Raw genomic sequence first — 27,260 nt, 5'->3', positions numbered from 1 at the left:
CTAAAGGATAATATCCAGTTATTTGCTGATTCAGAATGTTAAGAAGGATGATAAGATTTGAAAAGTATAATTCTATGGGAATAAAGCTGATACAGATTTGAAAAGTATAATTCTATGGGAAAATTATGAGTATCAGTACAGTGTTAAGTGAAAGGTTATGTGTTTTTGAGGTGAGGTTATTGCATGCAGAATAATGATTCCTTCCCTTCTTATCCATCCCTTAGAACAGGTTGAGTCCCCTAATGAGGGGGTTTATGACGAATTAATGCAGCTGACTTGTCACTCCTCTGCTGTATCCCGCTCAGGCAAGTATTAATGAGTGTAGATCGTGTGTATTCATGGGGCTGGTTTGCCTGTTCTAAGGGATGAAAAACCAGAGTTTTCGGGTAGGAAAAACCTTCCACCCCCATATGAGACCTGCTAACTCACCTTCAGTTGAAAGAGACCAGATAAAGGTTCCTTACGTCATGGACAGAAACCGAATCCAGGTCTTTCTGACTAAAGGGTTTCATGTATACCTACTGAGCTATGGCAGCTCAGAATAATGATTATATTAATGGAAATTTGCTGCAAGTAGTCACTGAAGCAAGAAACCTAGAGATGAAGGCACACAGAAAATGAACTTCGTGTCGCATTAAAGTGATTGACTCATCACATCAGCCTATAATTTGGGTCTCTCATGTTGAATCTTGACTCCATGGAGGTGCCTGTACAATAATAATATCTGTGGTATTACATGTGAATAATGTGATTACACAGATATGGTGGCATTATGTTCCATGGAGTCCTAAGATTTGTCGTGAGAGGCCTTAACTATCAACACAATAACTATCATACCTCTCCTTAAAATCATTAACAAACACTCACAACTGACTGAGACAACTCATTCTTTTCATTCATCACTCTCAAGTGAAAATGTAGTCCTCATGCCCTTGCTAACCACACTCTTATTCAACTTCCAGGGATGACCTCTTTTTTTTTCCACCACTCCAAGCAAATGCTGAAACATTTCCCCTACATCAATCTTGTAAAAATCTTGAAGTAACTTAAAGACCTTTGCAAGACACCACAAACACTTTTGTGTAATTCTGACAGGTATCAGAAACTGACGTGTGGAGAAGTTGAGTCTAAAAGGAGAATGATCAGCAGAATACCACAGGATTCTGTACTAGAGCCACTGATCAGTGATATTATAAAGGTCTATGAACATTAAATGCTTCTATCATATTCCCCTTTCAACCAACTTTTGCAATCCACAAATCCTCTATCTCTTCTCATAGGAAGCGTTCCAGAGATCACTCACCATCTTATCACTGCTCTGGATCTTCTCCACCACTTCATCTCCAAGAAACCTAAGTGACCAGATCTAAGCACAGTAATCCAGATCTGTCCTATCAAGGCTTTATAAAGAGGAATGGTAACTCCCTTATATCTTTACTTGTGTATTCTTCAATAACCAAATTATCCTGTGAGTTTCCTTGGCTGCTTTAGCAATGTGCTCTTTAAACTTCAGCTCTCTATCTACTACTACTATCTCCAAATTCCTAGCATCATCAATTTCCTTGAGAACATTTCCCTCAATGTGATCCAAAGATTACAAGCTTTGGGATACAAAGCTTGTAATCTTTGTATCCCAAAATGCATAACTTGACATTTCCCACATTAAATTAACATCCATTTTGTTTTGCCTACACTGTCAGCCTATCATAATGAAAAGAAAAATTATGGTCACCTGAATTCCATGAAGATAGAGATACAGCTAAAAAAAAAAATCCTGCTGAGGGCAGCCAACATGATATTTAGCCTGTGGAATTATGCACATATAGAGATTAAAGAAATGTTATCTTTCACAGTGAGAAATAGGTGGATGAGAGGAGGTATGACAAACATACAAGTAAGGGAATCTCACAGATCTCTTTACCAACTTGTCAAAGATATCAGATACTAGTGCCATTTTGCAGCTGCTGCTTCATGTAGCTTCCTCAGTGAGAGGGTGCAGCACCATGTCCTTCCAGTTCTCTCTGTTGATAGCTTTCCCTTTTTGTTTCTGCATAGCCATGTGATCCTGTCCATGATCTTATATCTTCAAGCCATGTCCTTTGTTTTTTGCCTCTTGATCCCTTTCCCATAATTTTTCCTTCTAAAACTGTTAGTATTGTCTGTCCTGCTGAACCACTCGGTACATGTTCTGCCAATCTCATCTTTCTCTGGATTATTTCCTGTAATAAAGATCTCTGTGTACTCATTCTCTGTAGGACATCTGTATTTGTCACATGTTCTGTCCATGGGATTTTCAAAGCTCTCCTATAGCACCACATTTCAAAGGCCATTATTTGTTGCTTTACTCTCTTCTTGAATATCCAGGTCTCACTTCCATGTGTGAAAATTGGCCACACTAATGTTCTTATCATTCTTTTCTTTGTCTCGATACTCACAGAACTTCTGAGATTTTTATTTTTCCAGAATGCATTTTTAGCTATGGCTGTTCTTATTTTTATTTTTTGATCTTGTTTTTCCATCTGCAGTAAAGTAGCTGCCTAAATATTTGTATTCTGTTGTATGTTCAATTTTCATATTGTTTATGAATATTTCTGGCTCAGATCTGTTTTCTTATGAGATTTTCATAAATTTGGTCTTTTTTGCATTTATATCTAATCCAAATTCTTTACCTTCAATTAGTAGCTGCAGTAATTTGATTAATTTGTTTCTGTTTTCTGCTATTAGAGTGGTATCATCAGCATATCTAAGATTGTTGTATTTTATACCATCGATACTAATTCCTATTTTTTGTTTTTCAATATTTTTCATCACTGTCTCACTATAGATATTAAATTGATAATTAATATAATTAATTTTTTGAGTTCACTAATAATACTGCTGAGAACTCCTCATCTTTATTCGTTGATGGTTCTGGCATTAGAGATGCCAGAACCATCTCAAGGTGAAGGATAACCTCACAAAACTAATCCTGCATTTCCTGTGGTGATCCCTAAAAAGCTATCATTTTCTCTCTCTCTCATTACAATCGCAATTTCTATCATACTTTATTTAATGCATGCATACAACCACTCAGGCATATCTGGTTTCACTGATAGTTCATATAGGCTCTTTCACCAAATAATTTCTCCGAGCACTAAAACCATTCAAACAACCCATCTTGTAAGTGGACAAATCCTTTTGCCCATCAAAGTCAATCTTACATCTATATAATGCCATTTCTCCTACACAATCTACTTATCTACATTTCTACTTCTCATTTGCAGTTTAAGCTTTCCATCTCACTCCTGTTATGGACAGGCTCACAGTCTTTGCTCTTTTGGTCTTCCTTGTTTGCCTCACTTAACTCTCATATCATTTCTTATCTTACTGTATTTTCTCCTTTGAAATCATTTGTTAACAATCATATTATTCACTCGCTCTTCTTGTTTTCATATTTCTTCATCAGTCATGTCATGGGTCGTGCTTAAAAAAAATTAAAGCTGGGAAACATGCTTTAATTTTTCACTTGTCCAGCACACCCCCGATCATGAAACTGTTATATCATATCATTTTAAATCCATTTCAGCTTTCTTCTTCTTTCTTACTTGATAACTTAATGCTTTTATTATTATTGTCAATACGCGACACCTCCAAGGAGTCCAGAGACTCATTGAGGAAGAGTATCTACTCTACAGCCCTCCATCTCCACCATTACAGCAAACTGCAACTATCATCATCATCTACACCAGTGCTTCCCAAATTTATAGATGCCAAAGCCCCCCCTTGGAAAAATTAAATATTTCACGCCCCCCCCCCCCCATTGGAAAAGAAATCGTAATACAGACATATATTATTATAATATTTATTGTATTTATATTCAAGATTTTGCATTTATAAGCTTTTTTTTTTTTGTGCTGCTTATCAATGCCTTTGAAATGAAACTTATATGAATAAGCATATATTTACTAATATTCATTAAGCACCGAAATACGCAGGAAGCAAAATTTGTGAACCAACACCAATGTGTGAATTTTTTTTTCCCGTTAAAATATAAAAAATAACAAAAAAGAAATAATAAAAATTAAATAAGTTTCTTTTAAGATTTAAAAAAAAGAACTACTTAGTCTTAAAACATTTTAAATTTCTTTTCATTATTTCATAGCCCCCTCAACAAAACTTATGGCCCCCAAGGGGGCCACGGCCCACAGTTTGGGAAGCGCCGTTGATCTATGCCACTGCCATCTACTGCCCACTACCACTAGTATTTTTTGTCTGTAAATTGTGTTTTCTCAATGCCAATTTGCCTGTATAAAAACCTGAGTTTCTGAGCAGAAAAAACCCTACTATATCGATATGAGATTGACTAACTCGCCTTAAATTGAAAATACCCAATAAAGATTCCTCTCATCACAGTGAGAATCAAACTTAAGTCTTTTCCAATTAAAGATGCAACGCACTGTCATTCTTCCAATTTCCTTATGGAGGTGGGAAAAAGTAAAAAGCAAGCAACCTGAAGGATCATTTTACTCGGCAGCGGTTCCACTCAGTGACAGTCTCAACCCCACCCATGCAGAGCCATAATCTCAGCAGTGGCCCCAAGCAGAGCCACTCATATCTCAGTGCAGCAACCACTTCTGCACAAAAGCACATCAGTGGGAACCTTTTAGTCTAGTCTCTCCGTTTCTCATGTAGTATTATACAACACTTATCCGAAGCTTTGAAAGTTCCAACATCATGCTTGACTCTTCTTTTATTCCCTATTTCTTTCACATCTTCTCTCTTTCTCACTTCTTTCATCCCGCTATTGCCACCTTGCTTGCATTTCACTATGTATGCATCACTATCTGCCATGTCATCTCATTATTTGTTCTCTCATTTGAATCTTAGCTTACATTCGACATGGCAAATTCTAGCACCACTGCCTCCTTTATTCAGTAACCTATTCACATTTGCTGTTGAATACATGCTACACATACTAAATAGAATGAAAGTTTTTAAACCACCTCCATTATTATAATATAAGTATAGTGTAGTATGAGAATCAATATACTAAAATATATTTAGTAACTTGATCATTATGGAACTGTTTTAGAGCCCATCAAATTCAGAATAAAATATATAGTAGCCAGTAATTAGAGTATTCAAATATAATTTTTATGTGTCTGAAAGTTGAAATTAATATGCATTTGTTTATTAAAACTTAGACTAGATACTACAGACTAAATTACTGGTTACTGGAAATAGAAAGTTTTTTTTTTTTTAAGCACAAAAGTCAAAAGCAAGTAGAGAGATAAATATTTTTTATCTCTCTATTGTAACATGGAAGATTTTGCATATTAAAAAATGTTAAATCTTCCATGAGATAAATTTAAATCTTTAATGGGATAAAATGTTACATGGAACATTTTATCTCTTTATTGTAACATGGAAGCAATAATGCAATAAATAATATCTATACATTTCAGGATTTTTCTGCATTAAAAAAAGCACACACTCAAACTAATGCTAGTGTTTTTTCGTTTTTTTTTTTTTCAGGAAAATATCATAGATATGCATGAATGTTTGTTGAAAGAAGAGCTTTTTTATGCTGGCAAGCATACAGATGATATTTGGTATCGAGTATATGTGAAAAGCATAATAGGAAGAGATCCATTTACTGTAAATATATATATTATTATTAATTATTAATACATAGTATAATATATCTAAAAAAAAAAGTCCATAATTGGAAGTAAGAGAAACTATTTTAACGATATAGTATAAGAAAAAGTTAATATAAAGTCATAATAAGATCACGAGTAAATCAGCACACATTTTGTGAGATGCAATGTGTGTGTGTGTGAGAGAGAGAATGATGTATTCATTAACAAAGACAGTGTCAAAAGCGAGTGAAAGAAATGTGGGATGTGTTACAAGCAAAGTAGCACAATGGTGAACGTTGCTGGTAAAAGGTACAAAAATGGGTAGGTCTTCAAAAGGAATATATATATGAATGCACTTGTCAGGAGTGAGTAAAGGTAAACAAAATATTATTATGGCATGGGAACTTCATGAAGTCTGAAGACTTATCGCAGGAGTTCCACACAATGCATATAAGATCTGTCATACCTTTCCTTGAATACATTCACCAACGAAGCACTCGCAACAGCCTGACAACCCATTCATCACTCTTCAAGTAAAAAATCTAGTCTTCACACCTTTGCTAACCACACTCTTATTCAGTTCTGAGACGTGATCTCTGGTTTTTCTCTTATTTGGCAGTTAACTGCTGGAAAATTTCCTCTGCATCAGTCCTATAAAAACTCCTTTTGTAATGGATATGTGAAATGCTCCTTTTAGGAGCATTCCACAGATCACTCAACACTAGATCTTCTCTTTATCACTCTTCATCCCTAAGAAACAAAGTTGACTGATCAGTGATAATATGAAAGAAATAGCATGCTTACAATTGTCTGTGCACAGGATAAAGCACAATCTTAAGCAATTGGAGGTGTTTAGCGAGTGGCACAACAAAGAAAAAGGGAGAGCTGAAATGGAAGAGAAGTAAAATATGAAAGAGGAGGAGAAAGACAGTTGTGTAGTGATTTCATGATGATAGGTGTGCTTGACAAACTTTTTTTTTTGTGTGTGTGTGTGTGTGTAAAGATTAAGGATGTTAGTGATGCTGTGAAAATGCAAAGAGAGAAAGAGGAAAAATAAATAGTTTGGGTAGATGTGAATGATGTGGAAGGTGATAAATATGGAATAAGAGAGAAAGGAGGTAAAATTATTATTGAAAGAATTGAAAAAGAGAGATAGTGATCAGTAAAGATTGCAAATATGTACAATAGGAGAGAATTCACAAGAATGGCCATGATTCCAGTGCAGTTAGTAGATGTATGGAGTGATTGAAAGGACTTAAATATGACTGAATTGTGCTTGAGTTGATTTGGAGTTGGATGTCTGGAAAAACCTATGGAAGTGCAAAATGAGGGAGAATACAGCTCTTAAGGAGAGATGCAGGTGAGTATGCATGCTGGCAACATTGAGTTCAGTGTATGAGAATGAAGAGGTCAAAAGCTGATTGTAGTTAGCTTCTCAGGTGTCAAACCTGAATAATGCATTCACTAAATAATACAAAGATAGTTGAGACTCAGGAATAGTGCAATTCGTATATACTAATGCTGGAAGGATCCAAATAAGTGTGAAGAGTTTTTAGCATTAGTTAGTGACTTGACTATACATTATCAGCATCAGCAAAAATAGTTTGATGAAGAAAAGTTGAAGGAAACTACCAATTGACGATATAATTATGGGGATAAAATGTAAAGGGTATTGGATTTTCAGAGAGGATGGAAACAACACAATTTGTGGGGGTATTACTGATAATAGAAGAATTGCAATCAACAGGAGTAAAAATAATAGGAAGAAAGGAATGTGGGAGTTAACACATTCACGGCTATCTTATTTCAGATGGCAATCAACAGAACAAATTAACAGATTGCTGCTATTAGACCAGGAAGTATGTAACGACATTTAAACATCTGTACATAATTTTTCTGTAGACAAATGTTGTTAGTTTTATTATTAAATAAAATGTATATGGATATCATTATGTCGATTAAAATTTTAACTCATTAGTCTAAATGATATTCCAGTGTAAAAAGAATGCAGCAGAGCTTGTAGTTTGAAGCCATTATGCCTAACCATACCTCACATTAAAGTCATCAATGTAAAAAGAATTGTCAAAATGTACATGCCTACACACCTTCCATCATTCAAACTAAAATACCTGTAGCTGTTTTTCTGCCAATTATATTAATTAGGCATCAAGTTAAAAGGAAGCTTTGCCTTGATTTGTACCATGCACAAATATGCTGTCTTTCTTGATTGTACTGCTGTTTACTATTTATGATACCCAGCTATCAGGACCAGCTGGTATCACAATTATTGAAAATATAGTGTATGCTATATTCTGAATAGAACAGTCAGTTGATGGAGAAAGTTTTTTTTCCACTTGGTTAGACTATAAATTATATATTTAGTTTAATCCTTTATCCAAGTGTAAGCAAACAAAGTTTGCACCCGAAGTATCTTCAGGACTGGGGCAACTTGTAGCAAAAGTGGACAAAGCTTCACATTACTTGCCTTAGTATCCCCTAATGCAAACCATGTCTCCATGCTCCAAAGTTTGCACCTGAAGTATCTTCACGAGTGTGTCCTGAAGATACTTCAGGTGCAAACTTTGTTCGCTTACACTTGGATAAAGGATTAAACTCAATATATAATTTATAGTTTAACCAAGTGGAAGAAAAAACTTACAACTTTCTCTAATTCAGAGTAATTTAATAATAAGGTGTCTCACACCTTTTGGTAACTCATATAGGTAAATATGACTTCTGCATTGCTTCAACCTTGCTATCACCTCTGGGTCTGGCTCCCACTGAAGAGACCTCAATAAAGGTAGAAGCCAGTCTGAGTAGTGAGCCCTCCCATAATGCATAGCATTATACATCTCCGCATGGAGACGTGGTTTGCATTAAGGGATACTAAGACAAGTAATGTGAAGCTTTGTCCACCTTTGCTACGAGTTGCTTCAGTCCTGAAGATACTTCAGGTGCAAACTTTGTTTGCTTACACTTGCATAAAGGATTAAACTAAATATATAATTTATAGTCAGTTGATGGACATGTGAAAAAGAATATATGTTGAAAGAAGTGTAAAGGAAAAGCGAGAAAAGGAAGAGTTTCTAATGTTTCCTTTAAGAAATGAACTAATGCCAATAATGAATAGTGGTGTTATCTGTGTTTTCACTATTATTTAAGTTCTTGTTGAAAAATTAACTTACCTTAAGTAGAAAATGTGTGTGAATTTTTGTGACTGGAAATTAAAAGAAAGGTAATATAATGTGCTTATGGACTTAACGTCAAGTAAAAGAAAGAAAAAAAAAATGGATGTTCCAAAGCGGTTTCTTCTTGTTGATTACTAGACAAAGTTTGGGAAATAAATCAATAATATATTTGATTCCTACTAAAACAGACTATGAGTGTATTTTAATAATATTCAGGTATAGATGTCATTGTCTTTTATCTTTTAGGTGTGATTGTATGAAAGAATATTTGCTGCTACTGTTCTTCTATTGTGCATTTTGAAAATTTGAATAATTTAAATTGTTAACTTTTTGTGTGTTTGATTCGTGGATGAAATACATAAACTTCTACAGATAATTTAAAAATATATTCGAAAAATCTTGACCATTATTTATTTTAAGGTTTGATTGTGTAAGTGATATTTTTTTTTAATGTAAATCCTATCCTCAAGAGGTTGTAAACATATAATACATTTGTATTATTGATGGGTTAAGGATTTTTGTTTTTGTTCTTATTAATTTTTGTATATTTGTATTTTGTTTATTCATTTTTAACCTGGTCCAAAAATCCTGCCCTAGTAACCAAACGTGAAACTTTTTCACACCACTTTTTTAAGGTGCATTGTGTCAGTAGAGTTATATGAATTTGTTAAGCTTTTGACTCTCTCAGGCTGATTTTAAGATACTCCCTTTGAAGGGCACACTGGTGGCATGGAGGACTTATCAGAGAATGACTTCTAGAATCCCCTGTATGGAGTTGGATAGCATAGGATATGACTGGGATCTGGGCTTATTCTGGTCCTACATGTGGGGCCATAAGATGTAACTCTGTTTCAGTGCGAAGTTCCTATCCTAATTTACACTCGCACGTAGACCTACACTTTTTACCGTGTAGGCATTCGAAACCGAAATCCTACGGAATAGGTTGGTTACTCCTTATTCCTGGAGGTAACCTATGTCTGTAGAGTCGTGTGTTCACTGGGCTGGTTTGCCTGCTTGTGGGATGAAGAACCCCAGATAAACTGGGGAGAAAAACCCTGCAGTCCATGCCCAAGACAACTAACTTGGCTATGTCTGAAAAAGATCCTAAGCTCCTCACATTATTATTATTATTATTATTTCAGGCTACTCCAAGGAGTCGACAGACTCATCGAGGAAAGCCATGACATCATGTCAAGAACAACTACTCGACATTCACACAGTATCTATCATACCTCGCCTTGAACTCCTTCACAGTCATAGCACCCACAACAGACTCTGGCAGCTTATTCCACTCATTCACCACTCTCCAAGTAAAAAACCTAGCTCTAACACTCTTACTAACCACATTCTTTCCCCAGCTTCCACGTATGGCCCCTAGTCCTACCACCACCAGTCCTATTCTCAAAAATATCTTCTGAATTAATCTTATAGAAACCCTTCAGTAATTTGAATGTCTCAATCATATTACCCCTTTTCCACCTATCAACCAATTTTTGCAACCCACAAATCTTCAACCTGTTCTCATAAGGTTCATTCCATAGACCTGCTATCATCTTGGTCACTCGTCTCTGGATCCTCTCCACCTCCTCCCCATCAAGAAGAAACACTGGTGCCCATATGTGGGCACAGTAGTCTAGATGTGGTCTTATCAAGGCTCGATACAGAGGAACAATAACTTGTTTGTCTCTGCTTGTTAAAGTATTTTTCAGCAACCAAGTGATTTCATGAGCTGATTTAGCCACTTTTGCCATGTGCTCTCCCCCCCCCCCCCCCAAACTTCAACTCCCTATCCACCAACACTCCCAAATCCCTGGAGTACGGTTCCACCAATGTGATATACTGCTGCTAATCTTTTCACCCCAAAATGCATAACCTTACACTTGGCCACATTAAATCGACATCCATTTTCCTTAGCCCAGTCCTCCAAACTATCCAAATCATCTTGCAAAATTTTGACATCCTGTGCACTCACTATTGCTCTACCCAACTTTGCATCATCAGCAAACAAGTGAGCACTTCTTCTCAGATCCTTTCCTATATCGTTAATGAACAAATTGAAAAGTATTGGTCCAAGAACAGAACCCTGCGGCACACCACTAGTCACAGTCCATCTTTTTGGACTCTACTCCTGAATAAACCACTCTGATATCTCTCCATCAACCACCTTCCTATCCATCTCACCAACCCTATATCCATCCCCATATGCTGCACTTTACTGATTAGAATTCCATATGGTATCCTCTCAAAGGCCTTGGTAAGGTCCAGTAGAATCACTGTAAACCCATTATCTTTATCCAGTTCAGCCGTCACTGTGTTAAAAAATGTGAGCATGTTACTGAGGCATGATCTACCCTTCACAAAACCATGTTCCCCCCATACAGTATCCCATTTTCATCTATCCAATCCTGTATTTTTCTCTTGACTAATTTCTCCAAGACCTTGACAAAGATTCCTGATATGCTAATCGGTCGGTAATTTACAACAGCAGTCTTGGAACCTCCTTTATGCAGTGGAACTATTTCCCCCTTCTTAGGGAAGTTATCCTAATAACTTCCCAAAACTCAGCATTCATGTGTTTTATAAAAATTGTAATTAATTATTTAAATTTAAAATTTTATTTTTTAAATTTATTCCTTTATCTGTTAATGTACATGGAGTTATCCTCCCACAGTCGATAGTGCATATAATATCATTCTTTCAATTTAATTGTTTGTTTTTATGTTTACCTCTTCTTACTATAATATATTAGAAAAAATTTCTGTAGAACTTTGGCTATGTTTCATAGCCAAAAGTTCTACAGAAATAAATAATTGATTTACGTAAGTGTTGTCTGTAATTATTTATTACTATATGTCTTCCACTTACTTATTGATTTTTTAAATCAATAAAATAAATTTATAGGTGTTGCATACTTGTACCTCCACAGCAGTTAGCTATGATTCTTGAAAAATTATCAAAACTAGTGAGTTACTAAACTTCTGGGGCTTCTGATGTAAAAAAAAAATTAATGCAACACTATCCTCAAATCCTATTGACAGTATGCAGAAATATACAAAAAATAACATTACTCTGGCTGTGGAGAGTATTAACAGTTCAATGCATTTCTTAGCAAAAAATTAGCAATGATTCTGAAGGAGTTAGATATATTATCTCTCTCTCCTACATAAAAAATTTTTCTCAACATTTTATATATGACTTCTATTCTCCTCTTTTCTCGACAACCAACATGCATCTCTTTACAAGCTTTTACATCAATAACACATTTCTCCTTATTACAGGAAAATTTCGATATGATATTGCAGCTCTTTGCTCCACTCAGATTCATTTTCAAAAAGAAGAGATGACTACGGGCTTACCAGTCTTTACCTTATCACAAACTTCTGCATTGGAACAATAGAAACATTCTGGTTGTTAGCAACTTGAGTTCACAAAAAAGAGTTTTCTGCATCCCATCTTTGTTTTTCAAATTTTAAAACCTTACATTTTGCAACATTGAACTCGCATCACCATTTCCTTGACCAATCATGCAATTTATTCAAGTCTTCTTGTAAGGCCACAACATCTTCTCTACGCTTCATGGTTCGTCACAACTTTGCATCATCTGCAAACACCTGAATATCTCCATCCAAATCTTCACCAATATCATTAATATAAAAGTTAAACAGTAATGGTCCTAAAACAGACCCCTGAGGCACTCCACTAGTGATTTTCCTTTTCCTGGATATCGCTCCTCCATACACAACTTGTTGATACCTATCAGATAGCCAGTTTCCAATCCATTGCACTAATCTAATATTCAACCCCATCTGCTCTAGTTTGACTATCAACTTATCATGAGGTAATCTATCAAAACCTTTGCAAAATCCAAGTATATTACTGTGTATCCTTCTCCTCTGTCCAAGGAAGCACTCACTTTATTGTAATAAGTAGATTACTAAAACATGACCTCCCTTTAGCAAATCCATGCTGTCCGTCAAAGATAATATCATTGTTGTCAATTCAATTCTGGATCCTAGTTCTCACAAGCTTCTCCAACAACTTAACCACAACATCTGACACACTCAGATAAGCCTATAGTTTAATGCTTGAGTTCGATCACCTCCTTTATGAAGTGGCACAATCTTGCCCTCCTTCTAAAACCAAATGTTGTCTTTTATATATATATATATATATATATATTAACTGACTTAAACCCGAGAATTATAACACAATGACATTTATTTGAAAAAAACGCAACATGTTTCGTCAAAAATGACTTCTTCAGGCGATAAGAACATAGAAAGATAATAAGACACTTAAATTAACATTGACACACTCTAAAGCTATACAATTATAAAGCCATAATATTCGACTGTAAATTACAGTTATTATGAGCTTGAACTACAGTCCGAGTTAAAGTTCTATTGTTGTACACCTGTGCGTGTGTGGAATCACGCGATCTCCAGTATCTAATAGTAGAGTTGAAAGAGTCTGCGAAATTATAGCTAAGATTATTATTCAAATGAAAAGGATCTAAGGTGATTTCCCTTGACTCGACAATGCGGCGCTCTATTTCATCATGGCTGATGTGTAGGTTTGAAGTCAATGTCCAATTTATTTCATGTTGGTGGCCTTCGTTGTTCGTGTTTATTGAAAGCAGGACATGGCCCGACAGAGCAGTTGCTCTGGTTCTCTTATAAGCAATGTCTCTCTGATGCTCTTCGAGACGTAGTAAGATAGATTTCTCTCTCTGCCCATAGTAAGGCTTTCCGCATTCACAAGTGACCTTGTATACACCTGGGAATTGTAGAAGGTTGTGAGGTTGTTTATAGTTGTTGAAGCGTGATATTATTTTTGGCAGAGTCGAGAAGCACGTTTTTATGTTAAACTTCTTTAGAATTCTGCTCAGCTTTTGGATAGTGAGCTGATATATGGCAAGACGATATGACCTTTGGAGTCATCCTGTGTCTCTATGTTGTTACGTTGGCGGCGGGATAATTGGTTGTTGATACTTTTTAGAGAGTAGCCATTGTTTTTAAAGGTCCATTTAAGATGTTGTAGTTCCTTTTTCAGTTCTTCATCTGACAGTACAGATCTTGCACGATTCGCTAGAGTTGATATAATACCCAACTTTTGCGCTGGATGGTGATGGGAGGACGCATGCAAATATCTGTCTGTGTGTGTTGGCTTTCTAAAAATAGAGACTTTAATTGATTCAGGCGTCTTGGTGAGTTTAACATCTAGGAAGCAGATGGAACTATTTTCTTCAATCTCCATAGTCAATTATCTTGATGGCGGTTGTTTAAGTGGTCGAGGAACTTGTTAAGATTCTCAGTACCATGCTCCCATATGAGGAATATATCGTCCACATATCTAAGCCAAATTTTTGGTTTTAAAGTAAAAGAGGAGATTGCCTTTTCTTCAAAGTCCTCGAAAAAAATGTTGGCTAACACAGGAGAGAGAGAGGGCTTCCCATAGCTAATCCTTTGACCTGTTTGTATAGTTTACCTTCGAATTCAAAATAGCCAGAGTTTACACAGTGAGATAACAGAGAGAACATTTTATTTGAAATCTTGTTTTTTAAAATATGGAGAACGTCCTGTGTCGGAACGTTGGTAAAGAGTGCTACCACGTCAAAGCTCACCATGATATCAGAAGATTTTAGTTTTAGGTCCTTTATTTTAGAGACAAAATCTGTTGAGTTTTTAATATAAGAAGAAGATTTTCCTGCATAAGCTTTTAACGATGACGCCAAATATTTGGATAACCTGTATGTGGGTGAGTCAATGCTGTCTACTATAGGTCTCAGTGGATAGTTTTCTTTGTGTACCTTCGGGAGTCCACATAACCTTGGAATGAGGGGGTGTAAAGAGCAGATGGAGAGCCGTGTATTCCATGGAATTTCTGTGGTCTTTTGTAGGAGATTATTTGTTCTATTGTGTATTTCTCTTGTTGGGTCTCTCTCAATTTCCAAATAACTATCTGAATTTAACAGTGCTAAGATTTTTTCTCGGTAGTCTATTTTATCTAGAACTACAGTTGCATTCCCCTTATCAGCCTTTAAGATGACAATGTCCTTGTTAATCCGTAGATTTTTAATTGCAAGTCTCTCACTAGGGGATATATTATCAGAAGGAGGTTTTGCGTCGTTGATTGCAAGAATTGCTTCGATGCGAAGTAAACTCGCATCTGCGGTAGGAAGTAGCGAAGCTGCCTTCTCCATCTTAGTTAAAAGTAATTCTTTAGGGATGCATTTTGGTGCTAACACAAAGTTTAGGCCTTTTTCGAGAATTTTCTCTTCATCAGGACTTAGCACGTATGACGATTTGTTAATCACCAAATTCTTAAGACTGCTATGACAATTATTTAAGGTAGATCTTTCTTGTTTTGACTTGAGAAAGTTGAATTTTCTGATTAGCTTTTGTTTAAGTTTTGATAATGTAATGCACAGTGTGTACTTAAATCTTTAATGTGATTCCAAGAATCCAGATCTAAGCAGGCTGCTAATTGGTTTTCTAAAGATGTTTTTTCTGTGAAAAGCAAAGATAAATAGCGTTTTGTATCGCAAATCCTCTCTGTTAACAGAAGACACTAAAGAGCATTGGAATTAATATCAACAGACTCATCTTCTTGAAGAAATGTAAGTTTTCCTCAATTATTCCAAAGTTCCTACAATTTAAAGAAATCATTACTACAGAAAGAGCACACCGTATTTACACTAGAGCTAAACTTGAACTGTTAACAGAGAGGATTTGCGATACAAAACGCTATTTATATTTATATATACTAATAACTCTACTATTAGATACTGGAGATCGCGTGATTCCACACACGCACAGGTGTACAACAATAGAACTTTAACTCGGACTGTAGTTCAAGCTCATAATAACTGTAATTTACAGTCGAGTATTATGGCTTTATAATTGTATAGCTTTAGAGTGTGTCAATGTTAATTTAAGTGTCTTTTATTATCTTTCTATGTTCTTATCGCCTGAAGAAGTCATTTTTGACGAAACATGTTGCGTTTTTTTCAAATAAATGTCATTGTGTTATAATTCTCGGGTTTAAGTCAGTTAATTTAAAAAAAAAAAAAAATGAGCATATCCCAACCCCGAGTTAATAGTACGTTTCATATATATATATATATATATCAGTGGCGTTGCATGCCCATTTCAGTTGGGCATGCTGTTGAGTGGGTTATTATTATTATTACCCAAAGACCTCATGGAGTCAGACTCATCTGGGAGGTACTTTTATCACACACAGCTAATCATACCGTGTCTTAAACACACTCAAACTCCTTGCAGACATCACACTCTCAGGCAAGACATTTCGATCATTTACAACTCTGCACGAAAAAAAACCTACTCCACACACCCTCTTTATACAGTTTCCAGGGATGATCTCTGGTCCTCCCCAATCTCCCACTTTATTTCATAGAACTTCTCCAGCATTGATCCTATAACAGCCCCTTACTAACTTGTAGGTCTCTATCATATCTCCCCTCTTCCTCCTCAAATTACATCTTCTCAATCTTTCCTCATACTCGACATTCCAGAAACAACATCTCTTCGTCCTTCTGAAAATGAGGTGACTAAATCTGGACACAATAGTCCGTGTTTGGCCTAATCAAAGCCTTATACAACGCAAGAATCTCCCTTCTTCTACAAGTCAGTGTCCTCCGTATCATTCCCAGAAGCCTTTGTGTTGTCTTCACAATTTTGGCTGTGTCCTCTAAATTTCAGATCCTTATCCACTATCACCCCCAGATCTTTTATTTCCTCCACCTCCAACAATATATCCTCACCAAGCATAAATTCTGCATCCCATCTTTGTTTTCAAAATTTTAAAACCTTACATTTTGCAACATTGAACTCGCATCACCATTTCCATGCCCAATCACTCAATTTATTCAAGTCTTCTTGAAAGGCCACAACATCATCTCTACTCTTCATGGTTCGTCCCAACTTTGCATCATCTGCAAACAACTGAATATCTTTTCCATCCAAATCTTCACCCATATCATTAATATACAAGTTAAATAGTAATGGCCCTAAAACAGACCCTGAGGCACTTCACTGGTGATTTTCCTTTTCCTGGATATTACTCCCCCATACACAACTTGTTGATACCTATCAGATAGCCAGTCTCCCATCCAATGCGCTAATCTAATATCCAACCCCACCTGCTCTAGTTTGACTGTCAACTTATCATGAGGTAATCTATCAAAAGCCTTTGCAAAATCCAAGTATATTACTGCGTATCCTTATCCTTTGTCCAAGGAAACAGTCACTTTATTGTAATAAGTAGATTACTAAAACATGACCTCCCTTTAGCAAATTCATGCTGTCCATCAAAGATAATATCATTGTTGTCAACCCAATTCTGGATCCTAGTTCTCACAAGCTTCTTCAACAATTTAACCACAACACCTGACACACAGATAGGCCTATAGTTTGATGCTTGAGTTCGATCACCTCCTTTATGAAGTGGCACAATCTTGCCCTCCTTCCACTCCTTAGGAACCTAACTGAGTGCAATACTCACATTAAAAATATGTCAAGGCAGGTGTCAACTCCCTGGCACATTCCTTCAGAATACGTAGTGATATATTATCTAGTCCCACATCCTTATTATCATCTAGTTTCAACTCCCCATACACATCTTGCTCACTTACAGTCTCCCCCCCCCCAACATCAACTCTTCTCAATCTCTCCATTAAGTCACATTCACAAGATTGAAAGAGCTTTATGAACTACTCATTAAGTATCTCCACCACACATTCTGCAACAGCCGTCTTTATATCATTTTCTCCAATCAATGTCATCCTTTCATAATCATTCTTTTTTTTTGCTGGCTGCATATCGAAAGAACTCCTTAGGATTCTTTTTGGCTTCATTAGCTAACTGCTGTTCATACCTCACTTTAGCTACCCTCACCAACCAAGTCACCTGCCTTGCCTGGTCTTTGTAAACCTCATGGAATTGGTTATTTCCACTTCTCTTATGCTGCCTCCAGAATGTCCTTGTATCGCATGGTTAATCTCTTTATTCATCCATTTCACACTTACCTTATTTAACCTTCTCACCCTTGGAATACATTTAGACATTGCATCTACTAGATAGTTTTGAAAATCCCCCAAGCTGTATTCATCTCTTTTCCAGCTCACTTCTCATTCCATGCTACACCTGCAAGCTGTCTCCTGAGCCCTTCATAATCAACCCCCTTGTAGTTCCACATATACCCTTTTCTTACAGAAGTCCTCACACTGCTGGCAACCACCCAGGTAATCACCTAATGGTCACTCTCACCAATTGGTGGGTGATTTGACACTTCGTTTATAATTACATCCTCTGATGAGATGACTAAATCCAAGACCCTCAATCCTTGTGTGCCCTCTGTTACATACTGTCTGAGGTAGTTATCCTTCAAAAACTCAAGAAACTCATTTTCTTTGCTTCCAGTTGCTATCTCATCGTTTCAATCTATATTGCCATAATTAAAATCGCCCATAATGATCACACTTTTCTTATTTGCTTGGCTAATTTTATTATACATTTCATAGTCACTACATCCACATTTCCTGATCTATAAAAACATCCAACCAAGTATTTGATTCCATTCACCTCAATCTCAGACCTGCCTCAAAACCACTGGCACTATTTGCCTCTTGCATGTCTACTTTGTATGAACATATCTCTTTCTCTATCATCAATAGCACTACCCTCCCTTTTTACCCCTTCTATCCTCATGAAACACATCATACCCTTCCATCTCTATTCCTGTCAGGATGTCGTCCTCATCTAACCATGTCTCACTTATTCCAACAATTTTGAGGTGAACAGACTCAATTAGTACAACCATTTCATCTGCCTTGTTTCTTACACTTCTAGCATTTGTATATAAAAACAACAGCTCATTCCTGGATCTACAGCTAGTTCCACTGATACCACTCATTCGATGTGATCTCTCCATGCTCGACTGGGGCCATTTCCCTTTCTGCTTATTCATTTTAGAACCCTCTTCAATTCCAACTGTTCCCTCTTGATCCCAGGTCATCCCATTCTTTTCCTGTCTAGATATGCTCCAAGAGGATCCTCTCCACTCTGAGGCTCCCCATTTCCCTGTTCATCATGCACACCCATTCTCTCATTTTCCATACTCATGCCACTTACTTCCTCATTCATAACAACCTCTTCAATCTCTCTGGCCGGCAAAGGTTGGTCGATAGGTAGAGCCTCTGCTACTAATGGCTCAGTTAAGTAAGTTTGAGCGCGGTTAGTAGTTGGAAGGGACCAATCGTTCGATGCTGTTGGCACACTCTCCCTCAATGAGTCTTTGGACTCCCTACAGGTGTCAAATAATAATAATAATTTATTCTCCTGTTCTTCCACATCACTTCCCACTTGATCTGATTCTCACTTCCCTACCTTCCAACAACAGTTTTCTCCAAGCGACTCACACCATAACCACTCAAATGCAGTCCATCACTCCCATACCGTTCACTTCATCCTTCAAACTCATTCCACACATTAACAAACTGTACTCCCCTCTCCTCGCACATTTCGGCCAACATATCATTCATAATCCTTGCTCTCCACCTCATCTCACCACAGTTATACCTAGGCAACACGTTTACTACCTTTCCTCTTACACTATTCTCTTTTATCCGTCCTAAGCAGCCTCCTGATATCCATTCTGATGTGTTCTTTGTCCTCTTTCGAATTATTCATACCTATTAAAACCATCAACTCCTTTGCTCGCTCCCTCCTCATATCCATTGCCTCAATCACTCTACTCATTTTACTGCCTGGAAAACATACCTTGTGCATCCTATCATCCAGCACACCTTTAATAATGGAGTCGCCATACAACACCACTCGCTTGTTTTTCATTAACTCTTTCATTCCATCATGATTTGTTTTAGTCGTTTTTACCCGAATTTTCTTAATTTCATTCTGTATCCATTTCATCTCTTGCCTCATCCAATCCAATTCAACTTCCAAATCTCACATCACATTCTCTCTACCATTCAATCTTTCTAATTTTCTAACTCTCGACCTCCTGTTCTCACTTTCATTCTCATTCATCCTTTTGAGTTTCTGTACTTTCGGTCAGGCGTCCAACTTTCACTATTATTTATTCTTTCGATTTTTTCCACTCTCGATTCTTGCGTCGCACTATTTCCAGTTTCATTCGTTCTCTGAATTTCATTTCCTTCCACCCTCTCACCTCACTTTCGTCCTTTTTACCATCCATTACGGTTTTCAAATCGCTCCTTTTCTTTTTTATCGATTTTTTAAAATATTTTCCTCTCTTTCACAGCCTTCTTCTCTTTCAAACGTGCACTCATTTTTCACGCAACAGTCTCGCTACTAACACTTTCTGTCATCAATGTCATATTGGCATTCATCAACTCCTCATTCAGGTCACACTTCGCACACGCCCTTCTTCCATCCACCCTAAACATCCACAAAGAATACATGTAGCACACCTCACACTTAACAAAATGACTGAAGGCTAAGTTAAAGTCATGGAATGAGAAAGCTGCCACCACCATGTTTCCTCTGCCGGTTACTACTCTAAGGTCTAATAATAATGAATTTGTAATTAAGGTTAGGCAAAATATCCCCCACACTAATAATACTAGTTCAATTTTATGCAACCTACGCTACAAAATTCATGTTAATTTGACCGTATGATTGCATTTTTATCGATGTATGGAAGTTTTGAGAGTGCATAGTGTATCAGCACTCATCTTAATTGATCCAACGCAATTAATTGTAGGATAACTTTGAATACTTAAATTTATCTATTAATTGTAACCAAATCTGCATACAAGGCGGGGGGGGGACAAACTGTTTGTTTTAGGATTTATTAGAAAATAACAATGAAGGAGAATGCATTATTCGATTTGTATATTTGAAATACTCCAAAGTGAAAATATGTGTACCATCATTTATGAGACGTGTGAGAATGGGAAATGAAAGGAAAGAATAAGTGTGTCCTATAAGTTACTAGATAGAGCGAATAGCATGATCCTATAAGTCTAGACATGACTATGTGAATTTATGATGGCATAATTTAAAAAAAAAAAAAAAAAAAACTTACGAGGAGTCGGGGAGTATGGCAGGAATAAATATGGTTTGATGGAGCAGCAAATCATCTCGTAAAATTATTGCGCATGTTATGTGTATTTCTCTGATTTGTGTATATTTCGCTCCATTTTATAAGAATTTTTTTTCGTTTACTGATGAGACTCAGTATACATTTTATGCAAAATAGGATACATAACATCTGATCATTATCATAATTATCTACACTTTTAGGAATCCTACATTCATTACCTTTTTTTTTTTTTTTTTTATTTAGTGTCAGCCGCTCTTCTGTCTTATCAGTAATAGAAGATATCTCACATATGCTGATATTTTATTGCAGATCTACAGTTTCTTATAATACACAGAAGTATTCATTTTTATTCAGGAATAGATAATTTTTAGTGTCTATTGTTTCCGAAGACTAGAATAAAAATGTCTCTATACCATTAAAAACTCTTTCCAACGTCAACAGATGTTATACTGCACAAGCAAGAGAAACGATTAGCTTTATCACTAAATGTGCAGTAAACAGATTTTTAACATTTGTGTAATATATTTAGGAACAATTAGTGTAAGACAACTCAAACAACACACTTAATGGAAAAACACTCTGTTCCCGCAGACTATGCTGCATGCGTGTGAACTAATTAAACACATTTGTCCTAAACTGTTGCATATGTTTTCAGTTCCAAAAAACATGTTGTAGCTGTTTGTAATGCAGCCAGTGGATACAGAACGCATTCAGTTTATAAAAAGCAAAATGAATATATATATATACAGGGTGTTCGGGATAAATTTGACATATTTATAATTAATTATATTTTTCCGTAAGTTACATGTATTAACACACACTTCTCTTCATTTAAAAGTTTGGACCCTTCTTCATTCATATACAAGATGTCAGAAAGGATGGATAGCTGGAACCCACCTGAATCATGGAAGAGAATAACTTGTATCATGATGATTCGTGCCCGCCATCAAAATAAGGATATTACGACTGCTGCCCAATGCTCCCTGAATACAGTAAAAACAATCAGGCATGAACTAGAGACTTGCAATGGTGACTACGAGGATGTAGCAAGAAGAAAGATCCCTAGCAGACGATCTGATTGCGTTCGTACAGCAGAATTCCTCGCAAATCTGCAGGAACAGGTGTTGAAGAACCCTGGCATTGGAATTCGGGCTTTGTTCGTGGAGTTGCTAACTGTAGTCAAGCCCTGGATAACAAGGGTAGCCAATGGTAGGCCGTATGTATGGCAGCAGGATTCGGCCCCTTGCCACACCTCTGGGAAAAGTCAAAAATGGTTGTCTGAAAATTTCTACGACTTCACCAGTCCAAATGTTTGGCCTCCAAACTCCCCAGACCTTAACCCCATGGATTATTTTGTATGGGGCGCAGTTGAAAAAGACACCAATCGCACTTCCAGTAATACAAAAGCCCAGTTAATGGATAAAATTAAAACAGTTTTTGCGGCCCTTCCCAGGGAGACTGTAGCATCAGCTTGTTCGAGGTTCCGAAGCAGAATTGAAGCTGTGATCGATGCTAATGGTGGTTATTTTGAGTAAATCTTGTTGATAGTATTGTAATTAACTCTGCCTGTAATGTTTTTTTGTCAATTCATTAAATTTAATAGATACAAAGAAGATTTTCTTTTTCCTTACGAAACTGTCAAATTTATCCCGAACACCCTGTATATATAACTTGAAATCAGTTTGAATTGCATTTCAAATATTCGATATCATGCAGGCACTTAAATGCTAATTGCGTTGAAGTGTTTGGATGGAACTAAAGCTTTGTGAAAATGCGACCACTCAATGTGGAAGCCGCATACATACACTAAAAGCTAGTAGACTCCAGGGAATAAGAGAAGGACAGATACCCAGGTGCAAACGAGATGTGTTAATATAATTTTAAATATGGAAATCATAAAGGTCAAATGAACAATAGCTAAAGCTAAAAGTTTTTAAATGTCTAAAAGAGGATCATACTCACGGAGCATATTTAAATATTCTATATAATTTCCTCAGTTAGCTGAATCTTCAGACTCATCATCTTCCTCTCAAAGGAAGCTTTTGCTTAACCAAATAGCATACAACATCAATTAATCTTTTTAAAATGTCTCAATCTTTCTTTACCTGTTCATTATGATGAGTAACTTCAATTTTTCTTTGTCAAGGAGAATGTCAATTCTTTGTTTTCTAAACATCTTAAGATTTAAAAATGATTGAACATGTGATTGGGAGCACTCATGTTTTTGCACTACTGCTGTTAAATGATTAAGGTCAAAATATCCATTCTTATTCCAAATGCACTTGGAATCCAGTTAACCATTCTACTCTACTGTATTGTGAAATAGAAAAGTATCTGATGTACTCAGTTTTGCATCTCAGTTTCTGCATGCTCTGTAAATTTGGAAGAGGAGGATAAGGCTTACCTCCTTCGAGTACAGTCATACAATCCACAAAAGTTCTGGCAGAAAACGGGATATTCAGTAGATCATCAACGCTGTGTCCCATTGTAAATATGGGCAAAAAAGTTATAAATTTATGCAGAATTATATATTAAAAACTTGTCCATGTGTATATTATATATGAAAACTTGCCTACTGCATCCTTTCACACTTCACGCATGCAAAACACAGAAAACAAAAATAGCAATTCATGACAAATGACAATGTTAAATTGGATTAGTTGACACAATAACCAATCACAGGTGCTGGGTGAGCTCTCAGTGTGAGCTCACCCAGCCTTGCCTTCTGAGCTGTTTAAAAATACTAGAACACTAAGAATTCTACCTGCTGCACCCTCTTTGCATCCGTTCACACTTCACACACGCGAAACAGATGAAACTCAGAAAACAAAAACAGCAACTCATGACAAAGACAAATGACAACTTTCAATTGGATGGATTGAGACAATAGCCAATCACAGCCACCTAGGTGCTAGGTGAACTTTCAGTGTGAGCTCACCCGAATTCACCTTCTGAGCTGTTTAAAAATGTGACATGCTGCACTCTCTTTACATCTCTCTTCAAAGGGCTCAAAGTTGTATGTATTTTGAAAGCACACCTGGGCTATTAATGCGAATGTGATGCAATGTTTATGCTTTGAAAAGTGCCCCCCCCCCTTCATGATGCACTATTGTTCCATTGACCTCATGAAGGGGGAAATGAAGCATTAGTATATTATGTTTAATTTTAGGAATCACTTGAAGTCTACAAACAATTAGGGGAGTCTTTAACTGGAATAAATGCTAATATATAATATCAGTGATACTGATATTTCGTGGATGAGCACCACACACTCGGAATATTCGCCCCTGATATTTATAGATAGATGACCCATTTGTTCAACCACCAAGAAATTAACCCATTCATCAGCCATCTAAACAAATGCTTGCAATTCATATAGAAACAGAAAACAAAACTCCTTACTGTTCTTGGATACATTTGTAACTTTTCTTTCTTTAGGCTGCCTGTCGTTTTAGCATATTATTATTATAATTACCCTAAGACCCTATGAAGTCAAAGAACTCTTCTAGGAGATATTGCATTCATATTGGCCATTATGTTCACAAACTCCTATCACCACCCAACACAGAAACTAGGGATAATCAACAACCTCAAAAAGAGATTTGTAACAATGTCCTCAATTGAGGATGATCTCAAAGTAGGAATACAATTTATTAAATCCATCTCTTTAGAAAATGGAAATAATACAAGGATTTTAAAAAAAATTCTTAAACATGCCAGAGCAGCAACATTTACAGTAAGGCTGTTGTATCTATTCCCTATACATGAGGGTTTAACAAGGGGAAAAGAAAAGTAGAAACTTATGAAATTATACTCTCAAAATGACCTTTAAACTCCATTTAAAATTAAAGCATTTGTTAAGCACTTCTCTCACATCCCAAGAGCATTCCAAATTAAATGTACATGTAACCTTCCATATAAGTGAAACTGGATTTATAGCAGAAATCAGAAAAGAGGTTCACAAAACATTTGATTCATCTACCAAGGGAAAATAGGTCTTTCTGATTGTGTAATAATGTACCGTATTTTCCAGTGTATAAGACGCACCCAAGAAATTTAATACAATTTTCTGGAAAAAACCTTTACTAAACTTTAAAGTATGATTTAAAAAAAAATGGATAAAATAATAGGTAATTTTTAATAGTAAACTGACCTTTCAGAAACCTGTAAAACCCATATCACTGTCATCTGACTCTTCTCTATCATCATTAATTTCTTCTCTTGATCTTGGAACATAAAAGGGAGTGCATATGACTTTGAAAAGAGGAAACAATCTTTACCTTCATTATATAAGACGCACCCCATTTTTAAGATGAGTTTTTAAGGTAAAAAAGTGTGTCTTATACACTGGAAAATATGGTAATAATTTAATAATTCCTGAGACATTTCAGTTATTAACAGGACTTCAAGTGATTGATAATAACCCAAAGGGACTTATTCATTGTGGGACAGAATTTTAAGCATTCTTTAAGTGTTGCAGTAATATTAGAATTGAAATAATAATTACAAGATAATTTCTGAATTATTATTCAGATTAATTTTTAGATTAATCTTATGTAATTTATTTTTTTCACCACAGTAGATGCAGACTTGGCAAGTCAAGTGCCACCACTGTACAAAAGTTATTTTTATGTATACAGTTATATATATACACGCTTCTGATGATGATATAAAGATAAAAAATGTAGTTTAATTTTGCTTTGTTATTTAACAGAAAATGTAGCTATGTCCATAAATCTATTATAATGAACGTTGGTCATTGTTCCAATCACATTGAAAAAAAAGAAGTAAATTCACATAGTTTCTTCACACCCTGTGATATATATTATCCAGATTCTTCACATGAATGGTGGCAAACCTAGAGCATGTTACCATGGATAACAGCTGTAGGTACTCACATTATTACCATAGGCCCCACCCACAAATACTTATGAACCTCTACCCTGAGTGATCTAAACACCATTTGAAATATCCTTGTCCATACTCAAGAAGCCAGGGTCAGATTTGAAGGAGAGGATCCCCATAAGAAAGGGTGTGGGATATCTCCACTCCTTTTTAATCTCTATAGTGAATGGATGATGAGGGAGGCCTGGGAAGATCTGATGGATGGAATAAAAATAAATGGACATCTGATAAATAATATAAGATATGCAGATGACAATGTACTTATAAGTGAAACAGAGGAAGGCTTGCAAAGAATTTTGAATAGACTGAACAGGGTTGGAAATGAGAGATAAAAATGAAAATAAAAATTCAGAAGACAAAAATGATGAAGATTTCAAGAAAGGAAATGACAGGAGATGGAAATCACTTTGAATGGACAAAGAATAGAAAATGTAAAAAAGTTTTGAATACCTTGGGAGTTGGATAACAGAAGACAATAGATCTAATTGTGAAATTAAGAACAGAATTAAAAAAGCAAAAGCAGCATTTTTCCAGATATACCACGTATTAGGAAATAGAAATCTGAACAAACAGTTGAAAGTAAGAATCCTCAAGACAATGATCTGGAGCATTGGGACATGGATGTGAGTCCTGGACGATCAATAAGGAGATGAGTGACCGACTGAATGCATTTGAAATGTGGTGCCTGAGAAAAATGGATCGTATCAGCTGGACTGAAAAAGTGAGAAACGAAGAGGTTCTTAAAAGATTCAAAATGAAAAGAGAATGAAAATAGGAAGGAGAGGAAGACCCTGACTGCAATGGAAAGACAACATCAAAGATTGGACGGGCAAGAGTTTTAAGTAAGAGAGATTCTTACTTAAGAGAAGAGAGAGGCGTGGAAGCAGACTGTTCATCAGCTACAATCCTCTTAAGGATAGAGTGTACCATGGAATTGGAAAAAAATTATTAATCAAATAACAGTCATGTTATTTATTGTTTTTGTTAGGGAGCAATGTCAATAATAACTTTCTTGGAAAAAATGTTTAAAAAATTAATTAAAAAAAAATCATGAATTTTTTGCATCACTTTTTTTTTAGTTCAAATTTGCTACACATATTCTATCATGTCTATTAAACAATCTAAAGTAAAATTATTGAGCAAATATCAGTTCCTTTAAAGCTATGGAATTTAATTTGTCCATATAATTATTACACAAATTTTGCATGTTTGAAAAATAAACTTTTAAAATGAAAATACATATCAGTGATTATAATTTTACTTCAATATATTCTGGATATATTAAGCTGTGTTAGAAAAAAAAATGAATATTCTAGGACTAATGGTTTTTAAGATATCTTGCCAAAACCAACTGCAATGTGTTAAAATTTAAAAACCAGACAAAAATCAATATAAAGTTTATAACTATACTTTATTATTATTATTCTATGAATATTTA

The 27,260-nt window shown here is 35.8% G+C and overlaps 1 protein-coding gene across 4 annotated transcripts in view; it reads left to right on the top strand.

The window, feature by feature from the left end:
* LOC150094641 (tudor domain-containing protein 7-like) overlaps window positions 1-27,260 on the top strand; it is a 624,604-nt gene that overhangs the window by 588,134 nt on the left and 9,210 nt on the right. For all 4 annotated transcript variants that reach the window (XM_090410991.1, XM_090410989.1, XM_090410990.1 and 1 more), the window contains exon 24: window positions 5,515-5,637. In XM_090410991.1, coding sequence (XP_090267117.1) covers window positions 5,515-5,637 — 123 coding nt within the window. The remainder of the gene's footprint in view (window positions 1-5,514; window positions 5,638-27,260) is intronic.

This window comes from Typopeltis vanoorti, chromosome 21, assembly GCF_054136105.1.
Source record: "Typopeltis vanoorti isolate ZY-2024b chromosome 21, IOZ_Tvanoo_1.0, whole genome shotgun sequence".
Taxonomy (NCBI): Eukaryota; Metazoa; Arthropoda; class Arachnida; order Uropygi; family Thelyphonidae; genus Typopeltis; species Typopeltis vanoorti.
The sequence above is the reverse complement of the archived record's forward strand: the minus strand, read 5'-3'. Positions and strand labels throughout refer to the sequence as shown.